Here is a 26,366-nt window from a genome sequence, read left to right as displayed (position 1 = left end):
CACCTGGGTGGCTCAGTCGGTTGGCTGGGTGGCTCAAGTGTCCCACTCTTGATTTCAGCTCAGGTCATGATCTTGTCTGTAGGATCGAGCCCCATGATGGGCTATGTGCTGACAGTGCGAAGCCTGCTTTGGGATTCTCTCTGTCCCTGCCCCACTCGCACACACACACGCACACACACACACTGTCTGTCTCTCTCTCAAAATAAATAAATAAAACTTAAACAACAACAACACAACATCTAAAAATACCAAATGGTTTCCAAGAAACTTAACTGTGTCTTGGAAAAGACAAAGAAACAAAAAAACACTGAAGAATATTTTTAGGAATATAAACATATGCAGCACTCAACAAGGTAAGATTCACAGTGTCTGGCATCTACTATAACATTGCAGGCATGCAAAGATGTAGGAAAATATTCCCGATGAAGAGGAAAGCCAGTCAATTGAAGCTGACCCAGAACTAACCCAGATATTAGGGTTAGCCAACAAGGACATTAAAACAGTTCATGTAACTGTATTCCATATATTCAAAAAATTAAAGACATGGAAGATACAAAAAGATCCATATTGGGTAGCTCAGTTGGTTAAGCGACCGACTCTTGCTTTTGGCTCAGGTCATGAGCTCATGGTTTGTGAGTTCGAGCCCCTGTCAGCGAGGAGCCTGCTTGGGATTCTCTCTCTTTCCCTCACTCTCTGCCCCTCCCAACTTGCGCTGTCTCTGTCTCTCTCAAAGTAAATAAATAAACTTAAAAAAAAAAGATCCAAGTCCAGTTCTTGGAGGTGAAAACTACATTGTATGAAATTAAAAACACATTGGATGGTATTAATTAACAGAAATACCTAGTAATAGAAACTATCCACAGTGAAACACAGATAGAAATGATAATTTTTTTTAAAGACAATGAACAATCAGTGAGCTATGGTATAAATTTAAGCAGCTTAATATACCTATAGTTGGGTCCTCAGAGGGGGCAAAGGAGGAAAGACATTTGAAGAAATAGTGGCTGAAAACTGTCCTAATTTGATAAAAACTATAAACTCACAGATACATAGAAGCTCAATAAACTCTATATACAAGAAACATGCAGAAAGTGACAGTAGGTCATATTATTATCAAATTGCTCAGTACCAGTGGTAAAAAGAAAAGCTTAAAAATTGCCAAGGAAAAAAGACGCATTACATAGAGAAGAACAAAAAAAGGCAGCTGCTATAGATAAATGTTTATGTCGCTGTCCCCCCAAATTCATATGTTGAAATCTAATCGCCCGTGTGATGATGTTAGGAGGTGGAGCTTCTGGGAGGCTTTCAGGTTTGAGGGTGGAGCCCTCATGATGGGATTTCTGTTCTTTTAAAAAGATCCTAGTAAGTTCTTGCCCCTTCCACCAGTGAGGACAAAGAGAAGATGACCCTTTACAAATCAGAAGGTGCCACCTCATCAGACACTGAATCTACTGGAGCCTTGATCTTGGACCTTCCAGGATGCAGAACTGTGAGGAATAAATCTGTGTTTATAAGTCACCCAGTCCATGGTGTTCTAGGATAGCGGCGTGAGCAGATGAACACAGCATCTTATGTCTCATTAGAAGTAATACAAATGAGAAGATAGTCCAGTGAGATCTTTCCATGTACTGAGAAAAAAAGAAAAACCTGTCAAAACTATTATCTGGTGAAAAGACCTTTCGAAATTAAGGTGACATGAAGACTTCTTCCAACATACAAAGGCTGAAAGAACTTGTCGCCTGAAAGAACTGTTTCTGTACAACAAGAAATGCTCAAGAAGGTCCTTCATTCAGAAAGAAAATGATATGAGATAGAAGTATGGGTATACAGGAAAGAATGGCTCTGTCCTGTTAAGATGAGAACCCTCCCATCCTTGATGTCTAGATACAATGCCATACTAATCAAAATTTCAGCAGGTTTTTCTATACAAATTGAAGAATGGATATAAAATTCATATGGAAATGCAAATAGAATATGCATAGAGAAATAGCCAAACAGTTTTGAAGAAAACAAAGTTGGACGATTAACACCACCTCATTCAAGACTTTTTATGAAGTCTTTAGAACCTGCATCCGCTGCTGAAGGGGAACAAAAAATGGTACAGCCACTTTGATAACACAGTTTGGCAATTCTTTAAAATGTTAAACACACACCTACCATATGAATTAGCAATTTTACTCCAAGCTGTTTACCCAAGAGAAATGAAAGCATGTGTCCACTAAAAACAAAACAAAATGAAACCAAAACAAAACAAAACACAGATGTTCATGGCACCATTATTTGTAATAACCTAAAACTAGAAAGGACCTACGTGTCTGTCAAAAGGTGCATGAATAAGCAAACAGTGGTGTATCCATACAGTGGTTACCACTTGGTCGTAAAAGGGAGTGAACTATTGACACAGCTACAACATGTATGAATCTCAAAGTAATTACACTGTGTAGAAGATAGAAAGGAATATGTACTAAATGATTCCATTTGCTAAAATTCTAGATAATGCAAACTAAGCTATAGAAAGAGAAATGGAAGGAAGCAGTGTCATCATGGTGGATATACATCTGTCCAAACTTACTGCACACTTAAAGTACGGTTGATTGTATGTCAGTTGTATCTCAGCAACACCGTTAAAAAAATAAATGCAGTTATAGTTTTCCAGAAAAGCTGGACTATTTTCTATTCTTGAACACCTCAGTATTTGTGAGTCTCTGCCCCTGGTCATGGATGGTCCCCACAGACTGGAATGCCCTCTCTTCATTCCCCAGCTGTCAAATCCTCTTATTCTGTAAGCCCCATCTAACATGCCTTTCTCTTCCTGAACTATTTCCTGATCCTTACACTCCAGCATGCCTTCCTTGGATACTCCATGCTTCCTTAATGGCACACCTGTTCTGCCATGTATTAGAATGATTTTGGTACCATCCCCCTCATTAAACTATAAATGGCTTGGACTACATCCAGCTTATCTTTGTATCCCATTGCCCACCCACCCCCCATGCCTAGCCAACTCCTGTACTCATGCAAGGGTATTTTTAATTCAATATTTGGAGGACACATTTTCCCAAAGATACAAGTATTAATTCATAAATCAAATGGTCACAATAGAATGCTCTTCTTACTCTGCTATAGTTTGACCTTCCTTTAATATCTAAAGTGTCCTTCCCCTTGCATTTCTCCTGCAGCCACCTCTGTCACTGCAGAGATGTCCCAGTCTTGCCTCCAGTCTCTCTCCCCTCCAATCCCATCTTCCCGGCACCATCTCACTAAAATACAGCTTGATCGCATCACTTGCTTTAATGAAATTCTGTCTGTGGGTCCCCTTTGGACCCTCCCATTTGTAATCAAACTTCCTCATCCACCTCTCCCCTAAACTTTGTCCAGGCCATTAAAGAACTACACACAGTTTCCATAATGTGCAATACAGTTTTCCCCTTCTGTCCTCTGTTCAGCTGTCCCTCTCCCTGAGATACTCCCCTTGGCTACTACTACTCCTTTTTGATTTAGCCAACTGATTCTCTTCCTTCAAAAGTGAGCTTCAGGATTATCACTGTTCCAAGGATTGCATTTGTGATAACTCAGCCCACTCCTGTTTGTAGTTGAGGAAACTGAAACGGAGAGAGGTTGAGTCCTTCACTCAAGGATGTTCAGCTCGTAGCCAGTGCATAGACCAAGACTGACTGACTCCATTAACGAAATTCTAACCCCTGTACCATTTGGCCTGTCCTGGAGGGCAAGCATGGGGTTCTTGTTTGCCAGCACCTTCCTTCAGCACTGTGGACTGATGGCTATGCTGTTGGACTCAGTATCCCTAATACCTAGCAGACTGCCTGGCAGAGAGCAAGCTTTCAATAAACATTTTTGCATGAGTGATTCATGCCCCATCTCAATAACTGGTTGCTTTGGGTGTTTTGTTTTGTTTTGTTTTGTTTTGTTTTGGAAGACTTATATTGAAATCTTGGTAAAAGCAGTCCAGGCTAATTGAGAAACAGTCCTCATGCAGATTGCCCAAGGGTACAAAGCTGAAAATAGAAAGTTTAATCAATTGACTTGCACATCTGGAGGGAACAAGTGTTTTGAATGTTATAGGCAGAGGCAGGCATCTGACCAGCTGAGGAGCTCAGCTCTCCCTGGTAGCAACCCCAGAATCTGGGCATTCTTCTCTCCCCTCCATGGCCTGCCCTTCTCCTGACTCCTCCTCCCCATGCACCTCTCTGTCAAGAAGTAGAAATCTTCAAATAAATTTCCTTCATGTGTAATAACTTTCCAGTTCTATTTTAATGCCTACTTTCCTAAAAAAAAAAAAAAAAAACTAATGAAGTCAACATAAAATTAAACAAATCTAACCCATAGCTTTCCTGCTTCACAAAGAGATTGACTCTCTTCCCAACTTGTTTGGCACCTTGGCATTTACTGTAAGAATGAGGAAGATTGAATTTCATGTAGTGTGACCTTTTGAAACTTGGGATGATCATTAGCATTATTCTGATTTTCACTCTCTCTTGCAACCAGTGCAGAATTGCATGACAATTTAAAACTTGTCTAGATAGTTCAGATACAGATTTTTTAAAAATAGCAATTTTGTGGGTAGTGATTTGTTTGTGCTTGTTTAAATCCTTCAAGTAATGAAATGATTATTGCTATCTACAAAAGAGGTGAATGTGTCTTTGAGCAAAGCCTTCACAGAGAAAATAATTATGAAGCTGTCATGTCCATAAATACTTTGACAATGAAATATCTACAAAGTATTACAGTAACTGTTTCAAATGCAGAAAGAGGTATCAGCCCCAAATTCAGGACCAGCCCTCTGGAAAATTGTAAAGAAAGTTAAGTTGGCCTCAGCACATCATGAGCTCTCTGTGCCTAGTCTCTGAACTTGGATAAACATGGTTGGTAAGAAGTCTGGATTCTAGGTTCAATAATACTACTACCTGTCGGCGTGACCTTGGATAAATAAATCATGTCTTCCCGGAAGTTAGATTTTTCATCTTTGAAATGAGTGCTTGAGTTAAATGACCTCTGAATTCTTTCTAGATTCCTAAATCTCACTTTGATCATTCATTGATTCATACATTAAATTAGGATAATTTTAGTTTCTGCTTCTTCTCTTTATCTAGTGCTCCCATACTAACTAAAATTGCCTGTGGTCTTTTTCACTTTCTGAACCCCAATTCCCTGGCTACTCTAGTCCCTTCATATGGTAGAGGAATCCTTCTCGTCTCATCCAACTTTGGCCTCATCTTCACCATTCTCCTGGGGACCTCTTCTCTGCTGGGTAGTGGCTACTAATAATCCTTGTTGAAGGGATATTAACAGCTTAATGGCCTTCTCCTGGTAACACATCTTCTTCTGGAGATACAGTGGTTCTGCCCTTCTCCCCTTTTCTTCTCCTCCCTCCTTTAAAAAAAGAAAAAAAAAGACATAGTAGAAATAAAAACAGAATGGATGAGTGATATTTTGGGTTTGGTGGAGTACTGTTACTGTTGTATAAGAAGCTGCCAACTTCACGGTGGTAAGTTACTGCTTAGTTTATTAAAAGCTGAATAAAAGGTTGTCTGCTCCTAAAATAGATACAAATTGGGAATTAGGAATTTTTCATGTTATATGAAAACTTAAGAAAGTGTGTGGTTGTCCAAGATTGCTGGACTGTAATCTCAAGGAACACAGAAACCATATCTGTGTTGAGCCCCATTCCCCTCTTGTGCCCAATGCCAGGTCTAGGTACTAGGCACTCAAAAATAATTGTAAGTTAATGAATGAAAAGGCATCTTGCAATTTTTTACATGAGTGAGACAAATATATCTTATTGTTTTACATGCAACTCTGACATAAATGAGTTAGATGGCATCCACTTCTGTTCTTACCTTTAAGATACAAGTTCATCCTTTGAATTAATATTCCTTGCTGTTTTAATTTTGTATCATCTTTTAACCTTGATTTACATATTTGTAAGGCTGTCTGCTTTTACATCCAAACTGGATAAAGTTCACAAGCCCAATAAAATCATGTATGACAAATTATCTGATAAACAAAATACTATAAAATAAAATAAACATTTTGGAGTTGACTGCTATTACACATTATCCATGGAAACGATTCTCATGGGACATTAAAACATGTTTGACTTTTTAAAAATATATTAAAGAAATGATTTAGAACTGAAGTACCTTTTACATTAGCATTAAATTCACCATTCAAGACTGAAAGGGTTAACGTCTAGTAAGGGAAAAACAAAACATACAGGGAGGCAGTTATAGAACTTTCACAAGAGGTTGGAAAGGGAGCCACCATAGAGTCTGGACAAAACTTTTAGTAATAGAGCCATCCATTTACCTAGCCTAGGAGATACTTATGGGTTACCCATCTGTGTGTCAGGCAATGGGGGGATATTAACATAATATATATCATATATATATGACATATAATATATGATATATAATATATTTCATAACATAATGTATAAACTATAAAGGGATAAGTCTTGAAAGAGAAATTTTGAGATGACCAAAAGCCACGACTCTCTCTAAGCTTGGGGCAATCACGAGCTACATGTCAGAGCCACATTTCAAAATGCTTTCTAGAAATATTGAATAGACAACATAAGTACTCCCAATTCCTACTCCCATGTCCATGGCAGACATCAATATATGATGATGCTACTTTTCTAGTTGAGTCTAGAAGGAGACCTCAGCCTCTTTTAAAATTGTATTTCAGGCAGCCATTACCATTTGATCGAAGTTGCCCTGCAAAGTAAAACTTCTATTTCATCCTAGACAACTGATTGCCCTAGCTCCACTGAGAAAACTTGGTAATTTACAATCTGGTTAGCTCTTTGAAAGGGAGATACAACCAAGATAAAACTTATAAACCTTGGAGACTGAATGGGTACCAGGAGAAGAGAACAGGAGGCACAAGAATGATTGGGTTATCCAACCTGGATTATTGGGAAGATGTTGATTCCATTAAAATAAAATAACCATAGAACAGACCGACTCTTCGGGAGTAGCCGGTAGATGTATACCCTACAAGTTTGAAGTTACTAGAAGATATCTAAATGAAGACGGAGATATTTACCGAAACTTGTGTTTCTTTCCAAATCTGAACCATTTCAACTTTTTATCTTATTAGTAGACATTGTCATTCATTCAGCTGTCTAAGCCAGAAACCTCCTTGACACTTCTCTCTTCCCCATCTGTCATAGCTGATCCATCATAAAGTCCTATCAGTTTTATTTTCTGTACTTTTTAAAAAAATTTTTTAATGTTTATTTATTTTTGAGAGAGAGAGAGAGACAGAGTGGGGGGGGGCAGTGAGAGAGGGAGACACAGAATCTGAAGCAGGCTGCAGTCCCTGAGCTGTCAGCACAAACCGGATGGGGGGCTTGAACCCATGAGCAGTGAGATCATGACCTGAGCCAAAGTCGGACGCCCAACCGACTGAGCCACCCAGGCACCTCTTCTGTACATTTTCTAATCCATGTTCTTTATACCATTTCTACTACTAGGTATTGTGCAAGACGTACTTTACACACACACACACACACACACACACACACACACACACATCTCTTTGTTGTTTATTTGAAATTCAAATGTAACTGGACATCCTATATTTTTATTTGCTAATTCTGGTCCAAAATAATCTAATTCAAAAGAAGCAAAATAGATGTTCAGACTCCAAACACTGTGCTCTGGACTGGACTCTGGGATGGACTGTTAATTCTGTCAGTGTATAATATTAAGAATCTAGAGACAAATGTACATTTATTTGACCTGCATAGCACATTGCATATTTAGATGGCTTTAAAAAAATCAGTTGAGCAAGGTCAAATCACAAGAGTATTCTGTGAGGTACAGATGAAGTACGTAGCAGAAAAAACAAAATGTTTTCTCTGGTTTGACATTAGCTGACTCCTCTTCTAAAACTTTGATAACAATATCATTCCCCTAGGAAAGTTGAAGTGCTGAAATTCTTCACATATTTTGCAAATGTATGTGTTACTGAAAAGCTGAAACCCAGCCAATAGGAGAGATATCGTCAGGCTCCCTCAGAGCCTAGCAGAATACTATGTCGTGCGTGACCTGTTTTTGAAACGGGATATTGTGAAAAACAGCAGAACACCTTTTCTGGCTTCTTTTCTATTAACTGCTCACACTTGACATATCCCTTAGGTGATCTCATTAGCTCCCATCGCGGCAACCAGATTCCTAAATCTACGTGCTTAGCGGGGGATTGTAGTTTCAGCACAATAGAAGCAACTCTAGCTGAGGATATTAGCGGGCTCACGTATTTTACAAAGAGCTCAGAGAGACAGGCCAGGCTCCACACCCATTCACATTGTGAAGGCTGTTCTAGAAAAGACACCACTGTTGCCACCACTTAACAACCAGGTCTCAGCTCCCACAACTGCCTCAGCTTGCACCAATGACGACTGGGGACTGGCCAAGCTCTGCCACTGGTGCCATTTAGATCTGGATGCCTCCACCGCCGTCCTTGCCAGAAGATGGATTCCACACACAACTACTTTCTCACGGCGCATCCTGGCCGTTTTGAGTGCATGGCCCTGAGTCCCGGCAGCAAGAAAGACTTGGGGCTTGAATTCTGGCTTCTACCATGGGGAAGCTCAACTCATAATTTAGAAAACTTTCCAAATACGCAGCAAGGGTATCTGAAAGAAGTTGAGCAGCAACCAAGGTGAAAAATGTTCTCTACTCTTTTCAGCAACAAACCGTGTTTTATAAACATCCTACTCAATGGAACAGAACGATGAAGACAGGCCTTCTAGTCAGATGCACTAGGGATCCAGTTCTGGCTTTGCCTCTTACTAACTGGAAGGCCCAACACACCAGCCTCTCTGAGGTGCCGTCTTCTCCTCTGTGAGGTAAACACACTAAAACCATGCACCTCATAGATGATGGGAGGGATGAAATGAGGAAAGGGAACATGTTTGGTGGTGAAGTTTTCACCCCCACAGGACAAGGTCCTCTCCTCATTATGAATATTGTGAATACAGATCATTCTTTTGAATGTCTTTTAGTTCCAACCAACTTGAGGATTTTAAAAAAGAATCTGAGTTTTTCTGTAGTGTATTCTTGTTCACATAGGAATATTTTTCCTAGTGAAAAGGTGTGGAGACATTCCTTTCCCTCAAGAAACTTTTCTTCTCGTATTTGTGTGATGGCATTTCAAGAAAATATTAGACATTAAAGAAAAGAAGACAACTGGAGATAGAAGAACACCTCAAAGTTCACCCGTGTAGAGACAGCCACTGTTAATGGTGCCATGTATTTGTCTGTTGGGAAATATTTTTTATCAGCCATGGGAATCCCAGATTCACGGACTGGAAGCATCCATAATGACAATGACCATGTAGTTTGAGTCCTCCTCAGTTCCCAGTGGCCGCTGCCAGGCCGCAGGCCTTATGCTTCTGGCTACCTTCATCCGTGTTTCCTCCAGCCTCACGTTGGAGGGGAAAGGTCACGTGAAACTTTTGTTGCCCGGCCGCGAGTTTTATTTATTAAGTTCGTGTCAGGAGGCTTCAAGTTCTATGTGTTGGCCTCGTGTTTCTGAACAGGGGAAGCAGAGAACTCTGGGAAATATTAATCGTCTCCGTGGGAGTCTTTGAAAGAGTAAGAGGGTAAGAAAATTACTCTTTTATTGTGAGGTTTGCCAAATGATCTCTGAGAAGCTGTGATATCATTCATAGGCTGTGCCAAGCTGGATGGAAACTGCTCATCTTGGCAGACATCTAGAGCGAGCGTGTAATTCCTCGGGGTTGGGACGGGCCTTTATCAGAAATAGTTCCATAGGCAGTATTTACATAACTGTGGTGGAGTGTGAGAATAAACACAGCTGTGGCATTGCCCTAAATATTTCTATTCAGCAGGGAATTAAAAGAGAACTTTATCGCTGAACTACAGATAAACACAATTCATCAAGCAGTGGTCAGTTCAACGGGGGAACAAAATAGGAGTTATAAAAGACCAGGCTGCTGAAAATAGCTCCAATCAGCCATCCTGACTTTATTGCTCCTTCACTCCCTCGCTCCCTCCTCTTGCCCGCTTCCAGAAATGTAGGACTCATCAGCTAGCAAGGAGGTTGTCCAGATTTTTTTTTCCTTTTTTTTAGTGCCAGGAGGGAGGTAGAAGGCACTCTGATTTACTGACGATGGCCTACTGTGGCCCTGCATGCTTCTGCGTGTTTTATATATACCCCTCATTCCTTTCTCTTCCTGCATCTAGAATTGAATGTTGGTGGGGGGTAAGGTTTTTTTGTCTGTTTTTTTTTTTTTGGAGGGGGTGGTTTTTTTGTTTTTGTTTTTTGCCAAAGAGAAGACTTTTTAATGCCAATATGTGTTGAAGTGGAAGCATGATTGCCATAGTTCTAAGCGATCTGCGTCTCACAAATTACTTTAAGCATCTGTGTGTTTTACACATTCACGCAGTTCTCATTCAACTACCCGCAAGAAGATAGTTACATGGTGTGTTAGTTTTCTAGGACTGCCGTAACAAAGTGGGCACAAACTGGAAAACTTAAAACAACAGAAATTTATTCTCTCTCGGTTTTGGAGGCCAGAAGTGTGAAATCAAGGAGTTGGCAGGGCTGGTTCCCTCCAGAGGCTTTGAGGGAGAAACCATCCCACGCCTCTCTCCCAGCTTCCAGTAGTTGCCGATGTTTGGCATTCCTTGGCTGTGGATACATCCCTCCAATCTCTGTGTCCATCTTCATATTGCCTTCTTCTCTGTGTGTCTTTTCTGTCTCTTACAATGGCATCCCCTTGGATTTAGGACCCACTCTAATTCAGTGGGTAGTTAATGGGAAAAGGACGTCAGCACCAGCCTTACATGAATTACTTCTGCAAAGGTTATATTTCTAAATCAGTCACATTCTGAGGGTCTGGGTAGAAATGAATTTGCAGCAACATTATTCATCCTACTATACATGGTGAGCTTCTTGGGGACAGGGACCATGTCCTCTCCATGCCTCTGTGGCCCCCAACGCGTGCTAAGAAATTCTTGTATGAAGAAATCACCACATGTTTCCATGTCTATTTTGTAACTCAAGAGATTTACTAGGATTTACATGCCTGTCTCTTTATTTATGGTGCAGCTAGGAAAGAGAGAACTTGCTTATATGTGCCTGTATGTGCAGATAGTTCACAAGCATTGTATTCACTAATACAGTTCCTTTTCCCAGTTTCCGAGCCAACAAAAGAGTCTTAAAATGCCAAAAGCGTAAATGACAACTGCTAACATCAGGATTTACAAGTTCACGGAGCACTTTCACAATTACTATCTCATTTGATGCTCTAGTAACCTCTGACGGTTTTATTATAAGTATCTCCATTATAATCATCATTATCACTTCATCATCATTCTCATTATCACCACCACCACTCCTATTTTATAGGGGAGACTCAAGGCTCATTGAAATCATGTGATCTGTTTGTGGTCAGTGAATGAGTCAGGATTTTTAGTTGTATTTGACAACCCAACTCAAATTAAGCAGAAAGGGGAACATAGGAGAAAAGTACAAAGATATGCTGTGTGTCAGGTATGGCTGGATCCAGGACTCTCAGCTCTGCTTTCCTCAATGTTGGCTTTGTTTGCGGGCAGACCCTCCGATCCATGATGTTATTTGATCCCTTTGTATATATGATGAAGAAAAAACAAGAACAAAAACAAAAAAAACCCATCTCCTTAACAGTTATTCCTCCAGGAATCCTGGGCCTGAATCTCCATAACTTAAATTATATCACACCTACAACCCTCACACCATTGAGCCCCCAAACTAATAAAGCTGAGAACGGGGATGTAAAGCCTGGTGCCAGAAAGGGGAAGTGGAGATTGGGCAGATGGAACCACAGATAGTCGTAAGAGAGTATAGTTCATAAATGACAGAACTTGGACTTGAGACAAGGTTGTGTTAACCTACAGGCCAATCTACCTGCTCTTCCTCCCCTCCCCCTTCGCTGCCATTCCAACACAGTGAGTACACAATGGATACGTGGAACAAAATTCAGAAGACAGAAAGTGAGACAGTGAAATCTCCTTTCCAGTCTTTTCCTCTTGTCACACTTTCCCTGCTCATTGAACCCACCTGGATACATTTCCCAGCACAGTCTCCACCTTTACAAGCATTTATATACACCATTTTTAAATCAGTGGCATGACACGAGTCTCGCCGTTCTGCCCCGTGTTTTTGCACCTCCATTGTGTCATGTGGATTTTGTTCCCTGACTTTAATGACTTCAGCTACCCGGCCACCGTAGCATTTTCGCACACCTTAATTTTCCCACCCTTGAGTTTTTCCTATTTTCCTTTTCTTTCTCTCCCACCCCCTCCTTCCCCTATTTTTACTTTATGTCTTCATATTTAGCTCCTGTGCATTTGCAAATTGATGAAGTAGTTATTGGAGTTGAAATTGCTTTAAAAAAAATGGGTGTTATGAAATATTTGAAAGTGGTTCTTTTGGGGTATGCTGTCAGCAAAATATTCCAGAAAGGTAAAACAATTTCCCATCTCCTTTCATCCTCGTGGTTGCTGGTTAGTTTAGGTAGTTGAGAAAACACAGGGGGCATCAACAAACATTTGTAGCTCTAATGATGGCTGCAAATCTTAGCAACTTACGCTCTTAAACATGAGCCTGGTGCGGCTGTTTTGGGTACAACAGAGGTAGATGGGATAATAGTGGATGTATTATCAGGTTTGCTCCAAATCATCCAAGATCTCGCAGAAGACTCATGCCGCTCTTCCCAAAGTTATCCTTTTTCCATTCCAGGATGTTAGAGATAGTCCTTGTATGACTTTTTCATTTTTCCTGGGACTAGACTTTCCTCCAAGTCCAAGTACTCTGAAAAAGAGTTGAACCAAAGCCCACCTGGGAAGACTCTTCCTGCCACATGGGGCCCCTACGTTTGGGAAGACTATTCATGGCAAACTAGACCTGATCAGACCAGCTTGGCATTTTGACATCTCACGCACACGTTATCTCAGTTGGTCTTCCCAATAACCTTAAGAGGCAAGTGTATTGAGCCATTTTACAGATAAGGAAATTGAGGCTTAGGGAAGTTAAGTAACTTGCCTAGTGCCTCACAGCCAGCAGATTTTAGAGCCAGCCTGAACCCAAACTCTAGGTGCTTCACAGCTACTGTCCAGCACATGTACTTTAAATTGGTGGGAAAATGGGCTGCTGAAGGAACGTAGCCAGCCCAGGAATGGAACTTCTTTCTGTGTCCCTTCGTGCTCTAAAACATGCAGTGCATGGGGTCACATTTTGGCAAAATGAGCTTCAGTGACAAATTAGGCTAAAGGGCATGTATTTGAGGTTCATGCTAGTTATATATATATATATATATATATATATATATATATATATATATATATATATATTTACGACCCGGTCTCCATCCGGTGCTCTACGTATAATAACAGAGGCTGGGTGGTAAAATAAATAGCAGTTCCTTCTTGCTGTCTGGGGGAAACCAGCTACTATGTCATGAAGGTACTTAGTAGCGTCTGCAAAAGCCCATGTTGCAAGGAACTGAGGCCTCCTGCAGACAGCCAGACAGCCAGATGAGTGCACCATCCAAAAAGTGGAGCCCCAGTCAAGCCTTCAGATGCCAAAGCCACCGCTGACATCCTGACTGCAAATACACGAGAGCCCTTGAACCAGAGACACCCCACTAAGCCACTCTCAAATCCATGCACCTCAGAAACTGAAATAACAAACGTTTGGGATTGTCAGCCACTGAATCACGGGAGCAGTTGTGACACAGCCGTGGACAATTAATGCACTGTCCGAGAGCCCTCTGCTGTGCTGCCTTCTGATGACACTCAGCTCTGCAGAGGGCTTGAACTTGGGCTGAGAGAGGCCTGCCATGGTCCTTAATCCATATAATTTATGGAACATTTAAAGCATATACTCAGGCGTCAACCTCTGGAAATTCCTAGGTCTGGGATGGGGTCCAAGCATCTGTATTTAGTTAAATGATTCAAAACAAAAACCAAAATCTATTCAGGGGTGTCTGAAGAATATTTTCGATTGAGAGTTTTTTCTGCCCCCCCCCTTTTTTTTGGACTGTAAAAGGCCACAGGCCTATGGTGTCCTCTGTGTTCTTTCTTTGAGACTTTGAGGCTGCTTGGAGGAGCTCGATCCCCTTTTGGGGTGTCCTCCTCAGCCACTGGGAACCCTGGCAACCAAGCAAGCTCAGGGCTTCTTATGAACCCACAGAGCAGCACTTCCTCAAACTTGAATTGCATCAGATATACCTGGAGGGTGATTCCTGAGCCCCACCCCCAGAATTCCTAACTCTGTGGCTCCAGGGTGGGAACTGAGAATTTGCTTTTCTAGTAAGTTCCCCCACTGCTGCTGCTGCTGCTGCTGCTGCTGGTCTGCCGCACTTTGAGAACCGCCACGAGAAAAGCACAGGACCTGCTACTTTGCCCCAGAAATAGTCCAAGATCCTCCCTGTACTTCAGGCAACGACAACAATTGAAGACAAACAAAAACTCCTAGGTTTTGCCTGAGATAAAAGTAATCCACAGTGATAGATATCCGGATAGTGGTGATATTGGGGGGGGGGGGGGGACAATAATTGGAAAGGGAGTACCTGTAATGTTCTGTTTCTTGATCTGAGTGGCGGTTACACAAAGGCATTCCCTCTACAAAGGTACTTTTGAGCCGTGCACTGCAATTTGTACACATTTCTGTCTACATTATACTTAAAAAGTTTACTTAAAAATTAATGATGATAAATGCTGTCAAAGCCTGGGGAAAACAGGCCTCCGCATCATTAGCCTGTACCTTTGTTTACAAGTCAGCTTTCCTCCGGGGGCATGCCGACAACCCAACAAAGAAGATATTCTTGGTTTCCTTTCTTTTTCGCTGGCATCATTTGTATATGTGTGTGTGATACCTGGGGAGTGGCGGCTTCCCAAGCCATCATTTGTTTAAAAACAAATCCGGGTCTTCAAAAGGAAATACTGCAAATGAAATACTGGCAGGTTTTAAATTTCGAGAATAACAGATCATGTTGGAATAATTTGCAAAGCACATTGAGGGGCACGCTGGCTGGCTTAGTTGCTGGAGCATGCGACTCTTGATCTCAGGGTTTTGGGTTTGAGCCCCACATTGGGTGTAGAGATTATGTAGAAATAAAATCTTTAAGGGGCACCTGGGTAGCGCAGTCAGTCGAGTGTCCGACTCTTGATTTCCATTCAGGTCATGATCCCAGGGTCGTGGGATCAAGCCCGACATCAGGCTCCTCACTGACTGTGGAGCCTGCTTAAGATTCTCTCTCTTCCTCTACTCCCCTCCCTTGCTCACTCGCTCTCTCTATATGTAAAATTAAAAAAATAAAGTAAAAAATAAAATCCTTAAAATAAGGAAAAAACAAGCAAAAGTGCCTTGAACTCTCATTAATGCTTTCTGAGAACCCTGGTTGGTATTTGGTTATGTAACTATACTGAACAGTAAGAACTTTGGGCAAGATTTATCTCCCGTTTCTTTGAAAAGTGCCCAAGAGGCATGAGTTTTTTTTTTCTTCTGAGTGAGGACAAATGTCACCTAAAGAATTCCCTGTGTTATCACAGGAGACCTTTGGAGTCTTAGTGAAGAGTCTTGTTTTGCACATTTTTTACCAAAAAAAAAAAAAAAAAAAGCTAATTATTGCTAAAACTCCCCCAGAGACATGCCACTTTCGAAATCATTCCTTTTCTCTAAGTTTATGAGTAAAAAGGTCTACTCTCTCTAAAAGTTTGGTTTTGAATGTAAAGGAGGCCAGGTTGCATTAGGACTTATTTTCAGGTGATTTGCAAAATTGTTAATTTGAAACTCAGGAACTAAGGGCACTATTGAGCATAAGAATAGACTCGAGACAGCTGTGGAAGACAAGGGTGCTCCCCTACTGAATGTTGTCCAGTCTTGAGGAGAGACACTGTAACGCAGTATCTAAATTCATGGGCTTTTGAGCCTAACCAACATAGGTTTGAATCCTAGAACCACTGTGTGGCCTTGAGTAAATTCTTCCTCTCTCTGAACAAACTTCAGTTTTTTTTTCTTCTGTTACATAGGATTAATAGTATCAGTCCTGGGACTATTAGGAGAAATATATTTATAAATAGTAAATATTTGGGGTGCCTGGGTGGCTCAGTCGGCTAAATGTTCTTCTCTTGGTTTGGGCTCAGGTCATGATCTCACAGTTTCACGAGTTCGAGCCCCGCCTCAGGCTCTGCACTGGCAGCGAGGAGCCTGCTTGGGATTCTCTCTTTCTCCCTGTCTCTCTGCACCACCCCCCCCACCCACTTACACTGTCTCTCTCTCTCTCTCTCTCTCAAAATGAATACACTTAAAAAATTAAAAAAATTAAAAATAGTAAATATTCAATGAATTGTAGTATAATAATGAAGGGACAAAATAATAAATGGGTCATTTTTATTCAGTTTGAGTTTCCCAATCCCTACATCTTTCTGATACGAACACGAATGTAAAAGTATTTATTTGCATGTATACATGAATGAATAAATGTGGGTTTTTTTTTCTCCCTATAATAAAAATTACCTGTCTTAAAGATTATAGGTGTGAAGGACAGGTTAATGGTTGCCAGAAATTTGGGATGGCAGTGGAGAGGGGAGCATTATAACAACCGGGGATAGCTGGAGGGAGGGCTTTTTGGTGATGGAATAGTCCTGTCCTCTCCTGTCCTCTCTCTGCTTTCTCTCCTTACCTTCTGTCTTTTCCTTCCTTCCTCTGATTTTCCTTTCTCTCCTTCCTTCCTTCCTTCCTTCCTTCCTTCCTTCCTTCCTTCCTTCCTTCTTTCCTTCCTTCTTTCCTTTCCTTTCCTTTCCTTTCCTTTCCTTTCCTTTCCTTTCCTTTCCTTTCCTCTCTTCCTTCCTTCCTTCCTTCCTTCCTTCCTTCCTTCCTTCCTTCCTTCCTTCCCTGTTTGACTTTAAATAGAACAACTCTTAGTGCATCTCTCTGCCCAGTGTTACCCCTTCCTAGGCCAATTCACTTCTTCAATACACATGTCTAAGGGTAAGTAGTAGGCAAATGTGCCACAGACAGGATTCCTAACTAAGGAGTACAAAATTTGGTCATCTATGATTCTTCAATATTCACAATTAATACTGAGCAGTAGGATTAAGAGTGTGGCTAGATATTTCAGTATACTTCCTACAGGAGCAGCAAGGATGTGAGCGTACTATTAAATCCTCTGTGGATTGAGAGGTAAAACAAATTAATATCAGCTCATAGTTTGGAAGTTTTGATATGATACTATTGATAAGCCAGTCAGCCGAATAACAGGAAATCTAAATAGCCTTAACTCAGTTGATGTCCCCAGGTTCTAGAACAATGCCTGGGCACTCAGTAGATGTTTGTGGTTGAACAAATGAGTGAAGGAATGAATGATGGGAGCATTAAGACAAACCATGTGAAACTGACAGAGTATAAAAGTAAAAGTAAAGAATTCATTCACCTTTTGTGGCCCAGACTTGACAAAGTATGATCTGCCAGGAAACATTCTAACCCTTCTCTCTTTGCTTCTCTAGGCAGCTTGAAATTCACTCTCCAGATGCTAAGCACACAGTGATTCTAAGGAGCAAGGACTCAGCCACTGCCCAGGCCTGGTTCAGTGCCATCCATTCCAATGTTAGTGACCTGCTGACCCAAGTGATTGCTGAGGTCAGAGAACAGCTGGGGAAAACAGGCATTGCTGGGAGCCGAGAGATCAGGCATCTGGGCTGGCTTGCAGATAAGGTAAGGAAAATGCTCCCCTGGTAATAGTCATTTTCCCCAGCGATTCCCCAGCACCTGTTGCAGCCATGAGGTCAGTTACCTTGTGCCACACGCTGGGTCCCTCATTCACAGGCCGCTCGGGTTTCTTGGCCATCTCCACTAGGTTTGCTTTTGTGTTCCACATGGGGGCTGTGTCTTCATCAGCTCTGGTTCCCCCAGATATAGTCCAATACATTGCAGATTGCAGGTGGCCACAGATTGTTGAATGGATGAATGAGTTAAGCGAGCGGATGGGTATTGACTCTCACACATAGGAAGGTTGGGGAAAATAAACTCAAAATGGAGCTTTTGCCTTCTGAGGTAAGGAAGTTGCAAGTGTTGCTTTAAAAGGGGGGTTTCTGGGGGCATCTGGGTGGCTCAGTCAGTTGGGGGTCCGGCTTCAACTCACGTCATGATCTCACAGCTCGTGAGTTCGAGCCCCGCGTCAGGCTCTGTGCTGACAGCTCGGAGCCTGGAGCCTGCCTCGGATTCTGTGTCTCCGTTTTTCTCTCTGCCCCTCCCTGGCTCGTGCTCTGTCTCTCAAAAATAAATAAAAATTTAAAAAAAGGGGGGGGGAAGGTTCTGTGTGTTTTCATGACCTGCTTATTAACACAGATAGATACATTTACTAATAATAGCAAGGAGTCCTTAGCAACTACCAGCAACTCTTTTGACATATTATTTTATATTTTATCTGTATTCTTAAGTCAGCAGGCCCTAAATGCCATCATTTGTGGGCACCGATGTTGTGCAAGGCATGGCGCTAGGCAGGAGTAGAGGGAAGTGTATAAGGATGAATGAAGATTTAACCTTTGCTCTTGGGGAGGACAGCGACGGGGGGAAGGACCTGGGGTCATGTTAACACTGTTCACTCTGATTTCTTTTCCCAAGTTACATGATATGTTGAAAATAGTAAAACTCACTTTGCGACAATCTCCTGGGAATTAACCCTTCTCTTCATTTCAAAGGATTGAGCCTTTGCCATTATCCCTATACCTGATTGCTGTCCCTTGAACTTGACCTTGAGTGCTCGGGAACACTGGGCTTTTGGAATAGTCTGACCTCCCAGTGACTCACATTGTCATAGGAGGTAAATGGGAATAATGATTGTTGCAATAAACAGCCTTCCTGCCAGTGAACCGTGTCATCTGAGAAGGTCCAGTCAAACAGCACTTGAAAATAATACTTGAGCACAGCATTCGGCTGTTTTCCACCATTGTTCTTTGTTTGCACCAGTTCATGCCTGAGTCTGAGCCACAAAATTCAACACAGAGTGGGTTGTTTGATTTGGTGTCGTCCCATCTCTCACAGATTCCAGAGGATGAAAGGGGCAATGCAGGTGGTGGTAGCCCCCAGGGCATGATAACAAAACCCACAGGTAGCTTCTGGAAACCTTATGGGCTGGGGTTCTCAGTGAAAACAATACTGCAAATCTGGATGACATCGTTTTAGAAGTCACAGTCTCTAACACTCTTTACTTTTTCCTTTCTCCAAATGTGTGGGGGAATCTTCCCATAGCAAGCAACAGAAAGCTCAACTCAGCTGAGCAAAAAAGTGGTGTACCACTTTTTTTTTAATTTTTTTTATTTTTTATTTTTTATTTTTTACCACTTTTGCAAAACTACGGTGTCCAAGGATCAACTTCAGGCATGGTGGGATCCAGGGATCCAAATAATGATATTAGACCTGCTTCTCCATCTTTTTGCACCCTGCCCACTTCATTGGTTTACACTTAGGCAAGCCCTCGACCTTGGCCCAACAGTTCGAGGCTTGTGATGTCCCTTACAGGTACCTGTCTCACTGAATAAAGACCTCTTTGCCCCCCACAGAAGATTGGAACTGAGATTCCTGAGATTAAGCCTAATTGACCTGACTCAGATCAGATGTTCAGCCCTGGGTTGTACTGAGATCAGCCTCATCCAAGTCATGTGCACTGAGAGATGGGGACAGGCGGTTCTCTAATGCAAAGTCTGGCTGCTGTGCTAGGAGGATTTGAATGGGTTGTGGAGAAGCCAGAGCAACAGACGTTCACTCTAGAAGGAGAAGATGAGGATGAAAGACGTCCTCCCTTGGTTAGGGGTCTGGGTAGACTGGCAGATATTCTGCAGATTTCAGGGTCCTGGCAGGAGGTGGAAGGCAAACCTAAAAGTGATGGTTGGAAAGGATTTAAGGCAGCAGTAATTTGAAAGGTGTGGCCAAGGCAAGGAAAACCAAGAAGAGATGGAGAAGTACTCCAGAGGCACCAATGGCACGAGGCCACTACCATCCCTTAATTTGCAATAACAAGGAAAAGGAGCGGTTACCTGAAACTAGCGGGACTTGCAGCTCTAGAAAAGGGCCACCACCAAGAGCTGAGGCCTTTGAGAGGGAAGCACATCCGTACAAGTCCTGCTCGCTGATCTGCCAGTGTCTCCCATTGGCTGAGGCTGACTGGAAGCCAGAGGCAAGGGAGCCCCACTGATGCACTCCGACAAGGTCTGTCTCCCAAGGCACAAGCAGGGTGGAAAAGGGTAGAGACTGGACCCGGAGGAGCAAAGAGAGCTGTCCAGCATACACATCTCTCCGCCTTCCAAGTAACTGAGATGCTGTCCACTCTTGGAGCTTCTTTTTTCCATCTCTTTCAACACGAACTTCACTACCATTTGGATGGTTGGAAAACATAATTGTGTCGTTATTAATGATGTTGAAAGTTTTTCCAAAGATTCCACTTTCTCACTTAAAAGTTGTCTGCTTATCCCAGATTATCAGTAGACACATTATTAGGCATTCCCATGGAGCAGTAATAAAGGCTCCTAAAAAGCTCTTTTTGTTTTCAGAATAGTATTGTTCTTATCATATAATTTCAGATAACCATTACAGATGTTTCTTCAAATTGCGTTGTGTGCTGTGTTCCTAAGAACAGTAATGACTTACCATGGACAATTATCAGAAGCAAGAATGTCTTTTATTGCCTTTAGCTTCAAAACTTTTCAAAGATTACCATGGATCAAGTCCTAGGGAAAAAAAATCCAAGCCGGAATCCTTTCTGATTAAATATTTAATACTGAATCCTAGTGTGGAGGCATACAAACGGTTTTCAGCAAAATGTTACAATGAATGGCAAATCCTTAATACTGTGGCCTTCTTATATTATCACAAATATCAGAGAATTCACTTGGTATTTGTAAAGATATAAAGTGTGATCCTATATATATTCAGCTGTACTTTACCTTAAATTGATGTCCTTTGTCTTTTCCTATACTGTTAATCTTTAATTTTGTGATTAATGATGGCAGCTCTGGGACAAGATTTGTACATTTTAATTTAATTTCAACTTTTTAGAACTGCATTTACCTGAACTAAAATAATACAGAACAACAACAACTTCCCTTTAAAAGATTTTTTTTATGTTTATTTATTTTTGAGAGACAGAGACAGACAGACAGAGACCTGAGCTGAAGTCAGATACTTAATTGACTCATCCACCCAAGCACCCCAGCAGCTTCCCTTTTAAAATCCTCTCTGTGTTAATCCTAAAACCTCCTCTGTACTACACAGGAGGAAAACTTTGTATTAATATTATCATTCCCTGTGATATGGTCTGAGCACTGGAAGAATGACTCCCACAAAATGGCTAGTTCTTGAGGCAATGGAGAGAGTTGAGTGCACTCCAAGAGAAGAGGATGAATATGGGGAAAAAAAGTGGTAATGGATTAATGCAACTTGTAGAGAGGACACGCCAGAGACTGGTCTAAAGGGAGGTGAGGGTTCATCCAGGAGGAAGCTGACAAGCAAATCTGATACCTTGGATGGCACCCCATTATGGAAGATCTTGAAAGCTGGGCAGATAAGTTGACTTTGATTTGGTGGGTAGTATTGTATATGTATCTTCATATACAATATCAGAGAGCAGGGACGCAGAAGTAATTGCTAGGGACTGAGTGTTTATGTCCCCCCAAATCCGTATGTTGGAGGCTGGGCCTTCGGGAGGTAATTAGGCTTAGATGAGGTCAGAGCATAGAGTGCTATGATGGGATTGGTGCTTTTTCAGGGGATGAAGAGAGAGACCAGAGCCCTCTCTCTCTACCATGTGAGGGTATGGCAAGAAGGTAGCTTTCCAGGGCCAGGAAGAGGGCCCTCAACGAGAACCCCATGTTGGCACCCTGATCTTGCACTTCCAGCCTCCAGAGCCATGAGAAATAAATGTTTGTTGTTTAAGCCACCCAATCTATGGTATTCTAACAGCCTGAACTATGACATTGATCTAAACCAACCTCTTCTTTGTACAGATGAGGAATCTGGGACCCAGAAAATGCAAAGTGTTTTATCTAAAGTCACAGTCTAAATCAAGCCACAGGAATAATTAGAGAGTGGGACAAGGTGATGACATCCTTATTTTTTACTTTAATTTTTAAAAGAATCCACTGCAGCTCATCCATTGCAATTGATTTTATTCTTTCCTTAAACTCCGTAGCCATTCTCTGGACTCCCTACAATGTCAAAGTCAGCACTGGGCCAATAGTCTTTGAACTGGGGCCTTTTTTTTTTTTTTTTTTTTTTTTTGTCTCCTTTACTTCAGGGTCCTCGGAACTATGACAGTAACAGTGACAGGCCCTGTGCTGCTTTTCCTATAAGCACCCGCACCTGTAGATGGGTCAGGTGTACCAATATGGTCTTTCCCTTGTTCTTATTAGTCTCAAACCTTTACACTCCTTACAAGCCCCAGTCTATCTCAAAAGGGCCTATAAATGCTAATCCTCACCCTGAACTGTAAAATGCAGTATGTCCCAAACACACTCTTCAGTCATTGTTCTTTAATCTTTTTGCAGTTGTTACTGAGCTGTTTTCAATGATCAGTCAGATTTCAGACAAGAGAAAAAGGAACTGAGCTCAGACTCTCCTGCTACTTAGAAAAACACTGATCAACAGGGAACATGGCAGAATTGCTGAATTCTGTTTTGTGCTGGGTTCATCAGGTGTTGCCTTTGCTCTATCTTGTCATCTTAGTTTGCACACCATTTCTTGTCAGATTAAAAACACAAAAACACAACACAACACAACACAACAAAACAAACAAAAAACCCAGCTGGGAGTTCTGAGTTGCAAATTCAATTCTCAGCTTTCGTCATTTCCACTTCTGATTTTTAAATGGGAACATTTATATAGCTGTGCCTCCCCAGGGTGTTCCTAAAGGAAAGGAAGTTGGTAATTAGTATTTATTATGTGCCTAGTCTGTCTCAAGCTATGTGCCTTAGATAATTCCTATCCTATGAGGCCAGCTTAGAGAAGTTGAGTAATTTCACCCATCTCGTAAGTGGCAGAGACAGGGCATGGGCCCTTCTTTCTAATTCCAATGTCCAGAATTTTCCACTCAGCTGAGCTAATAAAGGGATCCAGGGAACATGGGTCCATATACGTGAGACTGCCAGAATCCAGTGTCAGAGCGATATTACATACAAAAAGCCAGGTTTCAGAACTAAGAGACTTATCAAAAGAACTCCTATCCTTTATTTGTCTTTGTGAAAATAAAGGGTGTCTTCATCAGTTCAGGCTGCTGTAACAGTGCGATAGACTGGGTGGCTTATAAACAGAAATTTGTTTCTCACAGCTCTGGAGACTGGAAGTCTGAGATCAGGGTGCCAGCATAGTTGAGTACTGGTGAAACCCTCTTTCTGATTTGTAGACAGCCCTCTCATTGTCTCCTCACTTGGCAGAAAGAAAGTAACTCTCTTCTTACAAGGGCACTAATCCCGTCATGGGGGATCCACCCTCATGACCTACTTACCTCCCAAAGGCTCCACTGCAAATACTGTCACACTAGGAGGGGTTTGACATATACGAATTTGGAGGTGGGGGTTGGAGGACACATTCGGTCTATAGCAGGGGGCGTTCACAAAACAGGTCGGTGCAACGCTTACTAAAATCTTTTCTCTCCTGTTGACTTCCATCCTAATCTTGAACTACTTTCATTCCTTCCATAACCCTAAAAGAAGAAAACCCTTGAGAAGAAGAGATTCTCTCTTCTGTGTTCTTCCTGTATTCTTGACTATGTCAGTCAATTACACCTCTCTGGCTAGTCCCTGCCTTTATATTTCACACAATAATCCTCTGCCCTTCTTCTGTTTCTTCCTGTTTTGTACTACAGAAGCCCAGAGAACAGGTCCAACAAAGGCTGAAATTGTATTTGATAGGACAGGTTAGGCGAAGACTAAGATACACACACACTTGCTTTGAGTGTTTCCAGTATCTATGAATTTCAGTTATCATGGTTCAAGTCAGTATCCCCAGTCTCAACAGCATAGTTCAAATTTCAGTGACTATGCTATATTACCTGCAAGTAATTTTATAAAGTACAAACTTTGCTGGCAGCTTTTCATTCAAAAAAATCCCTGTGTGAATAGCTGACGTGCAGACTGTGACTAATCACATGCCTTCTCTCACAATCCGTGGGCCATCGGTCACCGCATATCTGTTCATTCACACATAGACTGCAAAGTGGGTAGTTGTGTTTCTGCCTTGTCTCCTAGTAATAAATCTATGACATTTTATAAGAATGGATAAGAGAAAGGGGGAGATGTCCAAAAAGGGTGAAAGTGCAGTAAAATGAAAAGTGACAATTCTGGAAGTGAGCTTCCCCCCAAACATAAATGGAATTATAGAAGAACTAGCTGATCATGGGGGTGTAAATGCTCGTACCATTCAAGAGACTCCTTACATGCAGCCAGAAGTCAGTGATGTACCCCAGAAGAAGTGAGACGCTTCACAACAGGGGAACTTTCAGAGACATTTCGCATCCCTGAAAGTAGAAAGGATAAAATGTTGCTGGCTGATCCAGACTTAGAAAGGAGTAGGATGGCTTGTCAAGGCAGAGAGAAGATGCTCACTCCGAATTCCGAGTCACATGACGAGAAGGCAAGAAGCCCTGTTCACACTTCTCTCAAGTTTTTGACAAAGAAATAACACATTTTCATTCTTGATCTTTCTAATGTTTTAAATGATAGATTACTAAGTAAATATGTTTTATATTTACTATTTTTTTCATTTCCCTGTATATTCACAACCGAGAGTAAGACAGTTTTTAATGTTTTAATACAACATGTTGCGTATCTAGAGACCAATCCTGATTTTTTCCAAGTGACTGAGATCATTTAGTGTGGTTTCAGTTTACACAGTCTTTTTTATTGTTCAGCGCTGCTGTGTGAAGTCAGAACTGTCTGTCTCTCTCGGTCTATCCATCTCTTCCTATATCTGTTTATCCACCCATTCATCTAGCCTGTCTATCCGTCCTTATCCATCCATCTCTCTCTCTCTCTCTCTCCTCTCTCCATCCATCTGCCTCTCTCTATATTCACCTCTACCTATCCATCCATGTCCTATCTATCTCTACCTATCAACATACTTTTCCATATATTTTCACATAATTCACTAGACCATCACTAATTTTCAGTTCCAACGATAGCAATTTATTCAGCCCCTAAAATTCCCTATGAATATAAGCAACCAAGGAATTTCGTTCTGTAGCTGCATTGCCCAGCTATCTAAGAGAGGAATCTCAAATGCAAATGTAAAAGAGCCCTGGCCTGAGGAACACAGGCTGCCGGTAATCAAGATCTTGACAGTGTAATTAAGGGAACGATATTTCTGGAGCCTCTAAATATATCAGCTCCACCATCTGCCTAAAAATCACCTACGTGGGAATTTCCCACCACTTCTTCCAGGGAGAAAATAGTCTCTGACCTGAGGGAACTCCCATCTGATAAATAGAAATAGAAATACTGTCCAGGCTACCCCTGACTTGCATCATCCCTAAATCAAGACTGTTTGTTATGCTAGGAAACACAGACTGTTAATGCAATTAAGTGCTAATGGGTCTGTTGTGCTGCTTTATAAGGCAGCCATCCAGTTCCTGAGTGAATCACCTCTGTGATGGAACAAGACCGAGGAAAACCGACAACAGCTTGGTTATTTTCCTGTTAGTCTTGCACTACAAGTGTTTAAAGTGTAGGTGCCAGTGTGAATGGAATTCAAGTGTCCCCCATCTTCCATTCTCTCAAAAATCAGGGATCTAAAACTGGGGTGGGTGGGTAGCAGGGAGGCCGCCATAACGGAATTATGAAAATACGCCCACTTCTCTGCATCACTTGACAGTGCAATTTAGTAACGGGAGTCATTGTCACCAAGGTGGAGACATCAGTGCTGCCCACGTAGAAGACATGGGGCGTGTACATTCTGTCCTTGTAGGCTGATTCCCACAAATTCATATGAGCCCTACTTGATCTTCTTGGAGACGTGTGTAGAACTCAAGATTGAAAGCTCCCTGTGCTCGGTCATATGGCCAGCAGACTCTGATACTTTATTTTATCTTATTGGTTGTTACAGATCACCCTTTCTTTATGAAATAGATCTCTTCCAGAACTCCCTCTCTTTAGTTAAAAAAAAAATTGATTTTACTATCGATTTCCATTATTTAATTATTCCGATCACCTGTTGACCCCCTTGGTGAGGAAGAGACACCCCCCCTCCCCCCCAAGTAGGAGATGGCAGAACCCATGACACGGGCACTGGACAGAGGAGCCTGGCAGCGGCTCATTAGTCGCATTTACTCAGGGCCCAGGAGG

The 26,366-nt window shown here is 41.7% G+C and overlaps 1 protein-coding gene across 2 annotated transcripts in view; it reads left to right on the top strand.

The window, feature by feature from the left end:
• SNTB1 (syntrophin beta 1) overlaps positions 1–26,366 on the top strand; it is a 234,551-nt gene that overhangs the window by 124,733 nt on the left and 83,452 nt on the right. For both annotated transcript variants that reach the window (XM_019459936.2, XM_019459937.2), the window contains exon 4: positions 17,544–17,751. In XM_019459936.2, the coding sequence (XP_019315481.2) occupies positions 17,544–17,751 (208 nt within the window). The remainder of the gene's footprint in view (positions 1–17,543; positions 17,752–26,366) is intronic.

The sequence above is a fragment of the Panthera pardus genome, unplaced genomic scaffold, assembly GCF_024362965.1.
Source record: "Panthera pardus isolate Hobbes unplaced genomic scaffold, ASM2436296v1 HiC_scaffold_7, whole genome shotgun sequence".
NCBI lineage: Eukaryota > Metazoa > Chordata > Mammalia > Carnivora > Felidae > Panthera > Panthera pardus.
This window is presented reverse-complemented; position numbering and strand designations above follow the sequence as displayed.